The 13,488-nt window shown below is 42.5% G+C and overlaps 1 protein-coding gene across 1 annotated transcript; it reads right to left on the bottom strand.

Moving 5' to 3' along the window:
* Nucleotides 1-540: 540 nt before the first annotated feature.
* On the bottom strand, nucleotides 541-8,810 carry chrne (cholinergic receptor, nicotinic, epsilon). The gene is made up of 12 exons (XM_062536393.1): nucleotides 8,634-8,810; nucleotides 6,829-6,965; nucleotides 6,367-6,411; nucleotides 6,112-6,221; nucleotides 5,749-5,904; nucleotides 4,837-4,940; nucleotides 4,376-4,576; nucleotides 3,930-4,044; nucleotides 3,640-3,754; nucleotides 3,037-3,244; nucleotides 2,259-2,392; nucleotides 541-1,503 (listed from the first exon to the last, which is right to left on the bottom strand). The coding sequence occupies exons 1-12, from the start codon at nucleotides 8,701-8,703 to the stop codon at nucleotides 1,336-1,338; spliced, it is 1,563 nt and encodes a 520-aa protein (XP_062392377.1). The 5' UTR covers nucleotides 8,704-8,810; the 3' UTR covers nucleotides 541-1,335.
* Nucleotides 8,811-13,488: the final 4,678 nt, after the last annotated feature.

The following is a 13,488-nucleotide window of genomic DNA, read 5'->3' as shown; positions in this document are numbered from 1 at the left end:
TGCAAGTCTATAGGCTGCTATAGGCTTCTGTAGTAGAAATGTAGACCTACATGATTACTGGGTTGAGTGGTTATGTGAAGGCATTGGTACATTTTTTATACACATTTCACCATATTTAAAAGTGTCTAATATTTTAGTGTAGTAGAGTTATTCATTCTTAATTTATTTGTCTACGCAGCCTTACAAAATAATTTAGGCTATTGTAGCCTAAATGTAAAGTAATACTATTACTACGGTTACAATTCCTATTAAATGTAATGCTACTATTCATCTCTAATGGTGTGACATTCAAGTCAGTAATTGTACCTTTATTTCCTGCAGTTTGTGAAAGCACATTTTATAACACTTTTTCAGTGGATTTTTAATGTACAGACAAAGGAAAGCCTTAGGCTTAGACCTTTTTCTCCAGTAGAACCTGAGGATTTGCAGATTCTTTTCAGACCATCAGTTATGCAGAGGAGTCACACAGACATGTGATCGCCGTGTCTGCTACATGCATCACACTGTGTCACATGCATTCAGACTCGTGAGACAACTGGGTAGAAAATGTCTGTTGTATAGTATCATAGCATCATATTATTTAACATATTCACCAACAGTCATCTTAAGTATTCACGCAGATACAGTTTTCTCGGCAGTCGACTCTCCATGTCACTGCATTCTTCCATGAACACGGTAAAGTTACACAGGTTTCAAGTAAGACAGTACTCTCTGCATGTAAAATGTATCATCAACAGTAAACAGCACTGCTGACGGTCAGAATGGGGACTGGCAGTCCTAAATCATCTGAATACTGTATTACTGAAGTGGCAAATGTGTCCTCCATATGGCACATGATGATCACATATCATAGGTTTCAAATGGCTGTAAACTTTAGGGATTGAACTTTAGGGAGCTCACTTAACACAAAGCGAAGCTGTAAGTGAACACATGGTACCAATAATTCATGAGGGGAAACGAGATTAAAACCAGTAAACACCTTTACCAATGTCATTGCAAAGATTACAGGTTTGAAATGCAAAAAAAAACATTACACAAGACAAATACAATGGCACAATGACACAAACATTAAATGAACCAGTGACATGATGTACATACGTAAAATGAAAGTACAATAATGAAAGAAAAGAAATGTCTTACAAAAGGGGGAAAAAATGAAAAAGAGAAACTTCACATCAATGCAACACTTGCATCCACCAATAGGCACTAGATGTTATTCCTAAATAGAATAAATAAATTATGTGCCAGGAGTAAAATAATGATGTTACTACACTACCTTGTTCGTAACCACATGGGAAGGCAAATGTTGAGAGATAGCGAGCGGGCCTTTGATTACTAAGGGGGAGTGTATCGCTTGTTTTCTCCAGGGAAAGGAAATTCAGGAGCCTGGTTGAAATGTCCCGTGAGGAAGATTGCCACTGTCCCAATACTGAAGAGCAAGAGAGCTGCCCAGAAGCACACCTTATCAATCATCTTCCCAATCAGCACCCAGCTCTCCACCTCCTGAGGGAAGGATGACCAAAGAGAGAAGACAGTAAGTAGGGACAGGGCAACAACACCTATGTTTGATATTATCTTCAGTTGTGAATATACAGTAATTTCCTGTGTATTCGCCACATTGTGTGTAAACTGCAGGACAGTGTTTTATGCAAGTTTTATGCAAAACCATATTAATAACATATTAACACCATATTAACTGTCCCCTGTGTATTAACCTCATAACTGAAGAAATTTAGCAAAATCAACCAGCCACGGCTAATAGTTGAAAAATTACAGTAAACATAGGTGAATTTGAAATAATGAGAAATGATCAAAGGGATGCAAATCAGCACTGGAAGTGTGTGTGTGTGTGTGTGTGTGTGTGTGTGTGTGTGTGTGTGTGTGTGTGTGTGTGTGTGTGTGTGTGTGTGTGTGTGTGTGTGTGTGTGTGTGTGTGTGTGTGTGTGTGTGTGTGTGTGTGTGTGTGTGTGTGTGTGTGTGTGTGTGTGTGTGTGTGTTGTGGTGCATGCTAACAGTGGCATGGGATGAAAAGGCCCAGGGTAAATTGCTAATAGTGGTGCTCTTTATACTAGCTGGCCTCTCTGTAGTAGTGCAGAACTCCTGCAACTGAACTTCCACAGTGGTCCCATGTATTTCCCAGTCAGGAAAAAAGGCAAGCATTCTGCACTCTGAAGGTCACGGTGCTACTTAGAAAACTATTTTAATGTGGCTCAGAGGTTGCGTCATGTTCTCGCCACAAATACAAAAGATTCACTTACGGATCCGACGTCATTCTGCTGCTTGGTGCTCTCTGCAATGAAGTTACAGGCATCTACACATTCCTTAATCTCTGGTGCTGCTTCGGCCAGGCTCTTGTAAAGGGTGGCTGTGGTGCTCACATCAAGATCATCCACTAGGGGGAGTCAGTGACACAAAAACAAGCCATCACCTCTTACATTCAAGACTGTGGCATGAGACAATAGCATGAATGGCAAATAGCTGGTTTTCATCTCCAATCGCTGAATCGAATGATGAATTAACCAGTGATCCTATTACAGATACGGCCAACAATACTGATGAAAGAGTAAACCTGTGTGTGTGTGTGTGTGTGTGTGTGTGTGTGTGTGTGTGTGTGTGTGTGTTGATGGTCTTTGCTTTCTTTTAGATTGACAGGACTGTGTTCAAATATCTGAGGGCTATGCACTGAATGGACAGCTGACATTTGGGTGCAGTTCTGAATTAGACAGAAAGTGTACTGGATAAGAATTATGTTTCACATTTAATGAGAGCGCTTTGTCATTTCATGTCCTGGTTTTAATAACAGGCATCAACAATGCCTGCCTGGATATTACAAATCATATTAATATTTAATACATATTAAAGCCCTTGGTATTTGCCACTTAGTGGTTTTGTGCAGCAGGAGATGCTGAAATTGTAAACTTGTCATTAGACTCGGCGCTATTCCCGGTGATGAGAAGATTAATACTAATAATTAGTGATAGTCGAGTGTAAAATTCCACGACCAAGAGACGGACGTTGTGATGGGGACACCCTCACCGATGGAGTGAACGAGGCCGTGGCGCTCTCGCAGCCGGTCGAACATCATCTCGCTGCGCGGCTGCTTCAGCACGTACTCCTCCGCCCGCTGCATCAGGCCGAAGGAGCTGCGCCGCCGCTCCCGCGCGCCCTCCGCCTCTCGGTCGCCCTCCCCATCGTCCACCAGGGGGTCCATGCCCAGGTAACGAGGGACCACCTGGAGGAAGAGCTGAGAGAGGTAGAGAAGATAAAGGAGATCGATTGGTTGGATTGATATGGCTCATAGAAAGGCTAACATTCAGTATTGCCTTATTGTTATTAACTTCAGCTTCAAACTTTATTTGTTTGTCCCCCAATGAGGCAGTTCATTTGCGTATATAGAGCAAGTTAGTATGATACAGAGTTAGCAGATACATTTACTTATTACTATTATTATTACTATTATTAGTTTATTACTACTATTATTATTACTATTATTATTACTATCAACTTCAACTTCAACTTTATTTATTTGTCCCCCAATGGGACAATTCATTAGCATAGAGCAAGTTAGTATAATACAGAGTTAGTGGAAACATTTCCTTTACATTTGACTTATTTATGCATTTGGGAGTGTGAACGTACATGTCTGATGGAGCGGGACATGGTGTGGGTGCTGGGGGTCCGGAGGGAGAAGTTGAGCACGATAATCATATTTGTGACGATGATGGTGGTCACTGACATTACGAAGATCAGGTACCTAAGAGGACAGAGAAAGGTCAGCAACGTTTAAAAGGTCATGAATCATTTGGCTGCTTGTTTAGTGCAAGACTGATGAGGCAGGGATAAACAAGAGTCACACAAAGCAGTACAAACTGAAGCGTAGTGAAAGTAGTGACGGATAAACAATAACAATAACACACGCTCCCACTTACTTTCCAATAAGAGGAACAGACAGTGATGTCTCCGGAATCTTCTGTGCAATAAGAATGAGGAACACAGTCTGGGCCAGCAGCACAGAGATGGATACGGTCAACTTCTGTCCACCAGCTGTGTGTGTGTGTGTGTGTGTGTGTGTGTGTGTGTGTGTGTGTGTGTGTGTGTGTGTGTGTGTGTGTGTGTGTGTACATGTGTGTGTTTGTGCAAACGTGTGTATGTGTGTGTGCATGGATACGTGTGTGTGTGTGTGTGTTTACGTACATATAGATGTTCAGGGTGAGACAAAGAGATACATTGATCATCACTAAATTATATTAGAATATTGCATCGTATTGACATAACAACAGACATGTTATCTTCAGCAACACAACCTCCACATACGCCACATATACAGTAGTATACACAGCAACACACACGCACACACACACACACGCATGCGTACCCTGGGCAGGGAGAAAGAATGCCAGCAGGACCAGAGAGGAGATGAGTGAGCAGGGAAGAATCATATTGATGATGTAGAATAGTGGTTTCCTTTGGATGATCAGATTGAAAAAGATCTCCTGGTATTCCAGATCATCTGGCGTGTACTTCTTGTTGAGGATCTTTCGAGCTGGCCTATGCTTGATTGCCCACTCTCCATTCTCTGTCAAGTTGGGAAAAAGAGTGTCAAGAAAGCACATCCTTGGCTGTATTTTAGGAAGTCACCTACAGTGCTGTGATTTCCCATGTATTAAACACATTTTGTATAAACCGCATGATGGCCTCTTAACCTCTTAACACTTAACTTCATAGCTGACGTAAAATCAGTTTATAAACCTCCGTTAATAGACGGGAAATAATGGTGTATATGAGAGGATATTGTGGTCTAGCAATGTAAGAGACAATCTGTAGCACATATGTTACCAGTAAAAGCCTCAGGGTCAATAACCACCCACTCAATGGGATCCGAAGTCTCGTCATCGATAGCCAGCTTGAGGTCCACTTCACTAGCACTGTAGGTTTGAGACCTTAGGACAAAGCAATAATAAAGTTAGGGCCTGAATTTATACTATATATAAATGAATATTATTCAATTATATTCAGCTCTCCTGTTTCAAACTTATTGATCGTCAAGAATGCCAGCAAGCCTCTCCAGGAGTACCATCTCACAACCCTCTCCCAGCTGGTGAATCATTCAAGTTGAAACTAGATTGCCGATATGAAACTAGTTGGTATGCGGGGGATGCCATGGCGCTACTGGCCACAGCGGCCCAGACCACAATTGAGCCTAAGAGCCCACAGGGGCCCCAGGTTCGAGTTTGACCCACCTCATTTCCCGATCCCACCCCATCTCTCTCTCTCTCCCACTGGCTTCCTGTCAGTCTCTCCGCTGTCCTATTTAAAATAAAGGCAAAATGCCCAAAATATACGTAATAAAAAGAAAGTAGTAGGTTCGATTTGATTCGTATGAATATAGACGTAACATTATGATGCTGTGTCCCCCAACCTCGAGGGCGCGTAGTGTGCGCTTCCATCCTGCTTCCTGCGTTGCATGGCGTGGAAGGACAGGAGTTGCGCCAGCCCTGCATCCTGGCCAAACATTTCCTCGCTCACTACCTCGTAAATTTGTCCCACGCAGCACAAACAAACAAAAGGCCTCGCTCACTCTGCCTGAGGGCCAGCCAGCCAAATATGTAGCGAGCGCACTGTCTCACAATACAATAGGTGCTCTGGAGACAATCAATCAATGGGAGCGTGTGTATTCTCGTATGTGTAGAAAATGTCAATCTCGTGGACACATTAAGCAGTGTCGTGCTCACATAATCCAATCCTGACCTGAAGACAAGTGTGCAGTTCTGGTAGTCGAAGGGAAAGAAGGTGATCTCAATGGCGCATGTACTTCGGTAGATGGCCGGGGGAAGCCAGTACATGTATCCACTTGAGTAGATGAGTACGTTAGCATAGTATGCTACGTCAAACTTCCCGTCAATGCTACAAAAAGGGAAAAAGATGTTACAATTGTTTAAGATCCAAAACAGTGGCAAAACAGCATTGGACATGATGGATACGTGAAACCAACACTATAATACTTATTATTATATTAATTGTTAGCGCCCAAAATAACCAACCCAAGAAAAAAAAAAAGTGAACAGTGATCTAGATGTGATCCGATAGTTTAGGAAGGAGAGCAAGCCTCACTTGTTCTCCAGGCCAATGTCAGGGAGCCACACCATGCTGTAGGGGACACGGATCACCTCAATGCCGTGGTGCTCAGAGGTGTTCCACGCCAGACGGTAATCTGTCCATTGCTGTGACACGGCAAAGAAACCAACAAGTAGTGCAAGCAAAAAGAAAGTAAGAAAGAACGTGTGAATAATACGAAGAAAACGCTAAAAGGAAATGAAAAGACTCTGCTAGACAAATAAAAGAAAATCTCAGAAATGTCAAACTTACTAGTTCAATCCAAACACTGGTAGTGAGAGTCTCTTCTTTTTCATTCTGAAAGACAGAGTGAGAGATTTCTGTGATTACTGTAAAGTAATATTTAAGCAGTTAAACCTTTCATGTGATGGTCTGGTCAAGCTGGTGTCTATGTAACCAGTCCAAGTGCTGCAATAGTCATGCTTTGGCAATGGCATCTTTTTTTCACAATTTCACAATTTTTGATGGTGTTTATTGCATTTATGCATTCATCACAGAAATGACTAGGATTCGGTATTTGGTTCGGGATTTGGCCAAATCTTGAATAATGAATTCGGTATATGACAGAGCCTTAAACATCAGGATTTGGTGCATCCCTAGTATCTACACAACTTGATGTGAAGATTCAACAAGACTACATATCCACAATAGTTTCATGTCATTATCCAGTTAAAAGTAAATTGAAAGACTGGAAGTAGTGCATGTGATTCATACCAAGGAAATGAGGTTGGTGAGAGTCAGTTTGAGCATCACCTCCACCTTATCTTCGGGGTTCTCTGTAGGACGGATGTTCTTATTGTACTTAGTGAAGATTTGTTTGATAAGGTCTGCTTCTTCGTTTCCTCTCACAACTAGAGAGAGAGAGAGAGAGAGAGAGAGAGAGATAGAGAGAGAGAAAGAGGAAAGGAGGGTGGAAATGAGGTTGGTTAGGAGGGAAGCTGATTTGGACAAGTTCCTGTAGGAAGTTTGGATCATGAATGGCATGCATTCATACATGGCATACAATGCATGCAGACACATTGAAGACCAATCCACAGTCACCAGGACCACCTTGTGTATTGTTTCCCAATGCTGAAAACATTGGTGAGGTGTTCTGGTTGCAAAGTCATTGTCCCATGTTGTTGATGATAAGTGTAGATGTACCTCCAAGTGAATGCATGTGAGTAGGCTGGATGAAAGAAGCAGTTTAGAGCCATCAGACTGATTGAAATCTATCTATCTATCTGTCGGTCTGTTGGTCTGTCTGTCTACTGTAAACTGTACTCAAAAATAGCCCTCTGTGATTGGTTGTTTTGCTTGTTAAACCATCCAAAAGGAACAGTGTGAGATCAATGTGAAGTGCAATTTAGACCAGACATGTCAACGGTGTTTTGTCATGGTTTGCAGAACAACACTGCACCTGGCCAAACCTTTGCGGAACAGCCCTATGTCTAACATTGTCCAGCAAAATATGCTTGAAAATTATTTGTAAGAATGATAATTGCTGCACTTGATGGAGTTTTGAGTAGAACTACCACAAAAACCCCAGTCTTCACCTGCTGTACATGCTCTTAGAACAGTGGGCCTGGTTTGGCAGAATACTAAATAGTTCAGTCGGCATTCAACCACAAACCACTGTTAACTTGAGCGAACACTTCAGACCTGGCCGGTAGAATCAGAAGCGAGTATGACCTCAGAGCGTTAACTGGAGAGGATAGACTGTGTCCTGGGACAAGAATATAAGACTCCCACGTCAGTCTGAAAGGCCAATGAAATGACACCGTGTTGTGTTTACTACTGTTCTGATCTAAACTATACGGTGAGAATTGCATCTCTGCATATTCTGACAAGGTTAGTTGAGTTGATAGCATGGTGACATAAATGCTGTTCTTGTTTTGTGTTGTGTAGACTTGATTTAACCGTGCTTAGTGCTAAAATAACTTTACCCAATCCATATTCTTCTTCAAATAGACAACCACCTCAACACAATATAACATGGCGACTCATTTTCTGCATTTTCTGAATTTTGAACAGACTGATCTTTTATATTCTAACTACAGAATCAATCAAAATCAATCAATCACCACCCAAGGCAAACAAATGTCAGAAACTGTGCCGTACATTAGTACAAACATGGGGGAAACCTGCTCTTTCATGTCTGTTAGAAGAAAGCTTTTAGATAATTGGGTTTATTTTCCGTTATGGAAAATATAAAGGTTAGTTAAAGAGTTTTTTTTCTGAAGTTTCTGAAGTTGTCTATTGTCATCATGTCAAACAAATATCAATATATCAAAGAACAGAACAATTGTTGCCCATTAATAAGTTGTAAACTTACTTCAACTCCATCCTCAGCTAATCAAACAACTCCTGCCAAATAAAGCATCAACTCACTATGACATTTTAGCTCATTCCTTTAGTATCCGTCAGATTACTGGTGGGTGGCGTATTCACCGGAGGTGGAACAAAGAAGCAAATGACAAGTGCATGGGTGCCACCAAACAGCACAGCACAGCACTCATGCCCAAAGCCCCCCTACCTACCTTGCCCAGAGAACACCAGCACAGTGGCCAGTGCAACCGTGCACATCCAAACGGACCGGGTCGGCGCCATCTCTGCCGCGTTTCGCTCCTTGCACACTGACGTCTCTTTGGCGTCTGGGCTTTCGAGAGAGTCGGGAGAGAAAGAGAAAGCGAGAAGTTATTTCCGAGTCGCTCCTCTCCCCCTTATCCCGCTGGCTCTCGCCTCGCTCGCCCAGCTGTCACTGTCCGTGGCTCGGGTTACACGACGGGCCGGGCTGCGCTAAACTTGGTCTTAAAGTCACACTCGGGTGGCACATAATCATCATCATCATCGTTTATGCACTTGCGGCGATGACAATCGCGCAGACAACAATGTCCGTTATTAAGCCAGATGTGGCAAGAAACTGGCAACCGCGGACGAGCCCTCGATGACAGGGGCGGAATAGGTCCGCCACTGAGAGAGCGGACGCAAACTAAACCAACATGTGTGTGAGTGTGTGAGTGTGTGTGTGTGTGTGTGTGTGTGTTTGTGTGTGTCTGTGTTTGTGTTTGTCTGTGCTTGTGTGTGTGTTTTTGTGTGCGTGCCTTATTTTAGTGACAATATCCCTTTAGTGACCCTTTTTTTGTTTTGATAAATGATAATAAAAACGTGCCATGATCCCCCACTGGGGAGTGGGGAAGCGGAGTTGCCTGTGCGGGACTCTAGGCAAGGTGAACAGGTGGAGCGCAGGCCTGTGAGTGGGAGGCCAGCGATCGGCTCGGCTCTTGCTCCCCGCAGCAGCGCGGGTATAAATAAACCCCTGCGGTGTCTGCTGGGCCAAGCTCCTCAGTGGGTCAATGTCGGGGGATTGTGTGCGGGTGTGGGTGCTTGTGTGTGTGTGTGTGATTTGTGAAGGTGTGTGTGAGTGTGAGGGAGAGAGAGAGAGAGGCGGGGTATGTTTGTGTGTGCATGTGTGTCTGTCTGTGTGTGTTTGTGTGTATGAGAAGGAGTGAGTTGTGTGTATGTTTGTGTGTGTGAGTGCGTGTGTGTATTTGTGAGTAGGAGCGTGTGTGTGTGTGTGTGTGGAGGGGGGGTTAGGAAGGGAAATGGGGAGTAGCAGCGAGCTGAGAGCCGAGCGGGGCTTTGTCAGGATCTGCACACACTGAGGAGACGGATGGTATTGGCTAAAAATGTCAGGTGTCAGTGCCTGTGCATGCCTTTGTGTGGGATGAATTATGTGCTGGCTTTTGAGACACAGACAAACTTGGGTGCACAGCTGAGGGTCATTCTAAGTAAGTCTTGAGGTGTTCACTGACACTGCTTCACTGAAATAACAGCATTATTAAATATAATGATTAAATGTGTGTTGTGTAGTGTACTGTACACACACAAACATGTTCTGCATATATGGTCTTTATATCAATACAAATGCATAATTTATATATGAATCAGATACTGTGTGATATATGTATCAGACACTAGATTTACAAATCATTTATAATTTTATAAAATTAACACTTCATACAGTCATTGATAGTGTGTGTGTGTGTGTGTGTGTGTGTGTGTGTGTGTGTGTGTGTGTGTGTGTGTGTGTGTGTGTGTGTGTGTGTGTGTGTGTGTGTCTGATTGACTCCTTCACATCACTGAGGAAGGTGGGCCTGTGAGGAGGAAGGGATGGGTCATTGCTCCTTGAGTTTGCTCCTCAGCGCTCCTCAGCTGAAGGGTGGTTGGATTTCATTACAAATGAGCCGGGCTTATCTGAGTGGCGCGTGAATTCTTGGGTCTTCGGCGACCTATTAATATGCCGTGTAACAGAGCTGTTTTCCTCAGGGGTAACCGGAAACTTTGCATCCGTGTGTGTGTGTGTGTGTGTGTGTGTGTGTTTGGGTGTGTGTGTGTTTGGGTGTTTGTGTTTATGTGTGTGTGTGTGTGTGTGTGTGTGTGTGTGTGTTTGTTTTTGTGTGTGTGTGTCATGTGCCACTGGATCAATCACCATCAAGTGAACTTGCCAGACACTTTCTCACAGTCGCGCTGAATCCCGCTGCCCCCCCCCCCCCCCCCCCCCCCCCACAGTAGTGAGCTGCACATGCTGGCCTGTGTGATGTTTGGCAGGACCAGCACCTGCGCAATATCAATCTCTACCTCCCTCAGGGAGCTCAATCTCATCATCCATTCACGTCCAGTCAGTCCTCAATACAAGACTATATTTTCTATACTATGCTGTATGTGCGCACAATGTATGGAGTTATTAATGGTATATATACACCTATTTGTCTGTCACCTAGACGCTATAATCAATTTACTGCATTCATGTGTGAGGAGGCAAACCACTATAGTATGTCCTATAAATATTGAATAAAACCATTATATATTTCTGTCATATAAATATTAAATAGAGACATCTGGATACAACTCATACTTCTTTTCTGTATGATGGTGACACAGAGAAGCCTAAAACGAATAAACAAGCCTCCTGCTGATTGATGCTGGAAGATTATATTATTTAGTTATGAAACCATCAGCTAGAGGGAGGTTGATTTCAAATGTGCAGTGCAGCAGACAATTGGAACCTACTGTACTTCCCAACATGCACCAGTCCAACGCGGACACAAAAAAATAAATAAATAATAATAAAGTTGGAGGACAAAGGAAAAAAGAGAAAATATAAGTGATGGAATATGGATAAATATATGAATTTTGGTCCAAATCAGGACATCTAGATTAACCCGTGTGTGTGTGCATGCATGCGTGCCTCTGCGTGTGTGTGTGTGTGTGAGTGACAGATGTTTGAACGTGTAAATGAGGAGATACAGCTAGATAAGATTATTATGGTATTATGTCCAGAGTCTAAGTCTCCATGACAAACCGAAAGATAAGGCTTTCTAGAAGAAACCATGAGAGTGACCAACTGAATCACTGAAGATGAGGAAATCTATGATTGATAAAGAAGGCGGCAGTGGTGGGTAGATTACTGAAAATCTATACTCAAGTTAAAATTCAATTACTCCTTTAAGAATAGGCTACTCACGTAAAAAAGTACTCAAATTACAAGTTACTTTCCATTATGTTGTGTTGGAAAGTGTGAAATAGTTAATTCAGGTAAAAACAGCACTTTTATTTATTTTAATTAGGTAACGCAGGTTCAGTGGGCCAATCCAACATAATTGCGTAGGCTACTCCCACTATCTTCCCTAACTCTTCCTGTGCACTTCCCCTCTCACTCCATTTCTGTATCTCAGAATGGACTAATTGAATAACTTTAATAGCAAATGGAATGTGTTGCCAATGTTGATCTAAGAGCAGTTGTCAACAAGGTTTTCTTATTGATAGCCTAGATAAAGCAAATGCTGACAATACAGTGTCTAATCAACAACCTGCTTGTCTGAAAGTGGTCTAATGAGAAGCGGTAGCCCACTTAGTTTTTCTTTGAGGCAGTTAGCACCTTGGTATCTTCCTGGAGATGCTTCTGACTCTCTCTCCCTGCCGATTTGTGGTAGCCTTTTCTATATGGAAATTTTTGTTAGGTATAGGGAAAATTTACTTGTTTAAAAAGTAGATTACTGGCTCAAAATGTTACTCAAGTAATGAGTGTAATGGAGTGTAGTATGAGTATGTGTCCTTGAAAAAACGACTTTTTTACTCTGCAAGGAAAAGTGGCCCAAATCCGTTTTTTTTTTCTTAATCTGATTTTCAAATCAGATTTAGACCACTTTCTTCCATAAATGATCCTGAATCAGACCCAGGTCTTTTTTTTTTAATTATTTTCAATGCACCCCAGTGTGAACAACCAAGGCGGATTTGATGCGACCTTTACGTCAATTTGATGCGACTTTCGCGTACATCGACATTTGTCACAATTATGCGCCGGCGGGAGTCAGCTGATGCCACTGTTATTGTTCTTTTTTTGGGCATGTGGGTCAGTTTGGAACCGCAAACAGTTCACACTGGAATCTGATATAGACCGCATTTTAAAAGGTAATGTGAACACTGAAACGAAAAATCGAATTTGAGCATTAAGCTTTGCGCGTTAAGACTTGCGGTGTGAACGTAGCCTATGCATTGTATCCACCCCTTGGAGGCGCCAGCACGTTTGTTAGCGCAATCGTTCAAGTACTTGTTACTTCAATCGTTTCAGTGTAACCAATACTGTGTGTGTGTGTGTGTGTGTGTGTGTGTGTGTGTGTGTGTGTGTGTGTGTGTGTGTGTGTGTGTGTGTGTGTGTGTGTGTGTGTGTGTGTGTGTGTGTGTGTGTGTGTGCGCGTGCGCGTGCGCGTGCGCGTGCGCGTGTACAGGGATCAAAATCATCTGACTGAAAATGTGTTCTAGCCCTATAGGTTTTAATTTGTAGAATGTATTTTTAACTGTTTTAGGCCGGCACTTTGATGTGACAATTGTGACACAGATTGTGGCATGGTGAACAGAAGTTGTTAGTGTGAACAGTGTTTACGCTATGTTAAATATAAAACGGCTGGCTACCCTGTATAGGCTACATACTTTAGACTGACTACTGAAGGTTTCTTTAAAACGTCATGATGACAACATTGCGTTTATCTCTTAACGTGAAAAACGCGCCTGCCCAGGTTAGGAGCAATTAATCAACTGTTTAGATATTTAGCCTTTGCTATACTTAGACAGTTGCCGTGGCTATACTGAAAAAGTCTAACTGCTTCACCTTTTGCTGATCTAAATGTTTGCTTCGCCTTTTGCTAATCTTCATCAAATTAACTCGTTATGACATGTCTAATATCGCTAACATTGTATGCGGTCTAATATACCACTAACGTTAACATTAGAAGCAATTAGCCTACCCTAACGTCTTTTTCTAACAGAATTTGAAAGTTTCATCTCGCCCATCTGTGACATCCCAAGGCATCTCACATCACTATTCCAGTTGAC

Source organism: Sardina pilchardus, chromosome 5 (genome assembly GCF_963854185.1).
Source record: "Sardina pilchardus chromosome 5, fSarPil1.1, whole genome shotgun sequence".
Lineage (NCBI taxonomy): Eukaryota > Metazoa > Chordata > Actinopteri > Clupeiformes > Clupeidae > Sardina > Sardina pilchardus.
This window is presented reverse-complemented; position numbering and strand designations above follow the sequence as displayed.

Coding starts and splice junctions, on each gene's coding strand:
- chrne (XM_062536393.1), bottom strand. CDS start 8,703: ATGGCGCCGACCCGGTCCGTTTGGATGTGCACGGTTGCACTGGCCACT. Junction 4,577..4,836: donor TGACCCTGAGGCTTTTACTG/GTAACATATGTG, acceptor CCAACTTGACAG/AGAATGGAGAGTGGGCAATC. Junction 4,045..4,375: donor ATTCTTTCTCCCTGCCCAGG/GTACGCATGCGT, acceptor ACACACACACAG/CTGGTGGACAGAAGTTGACC.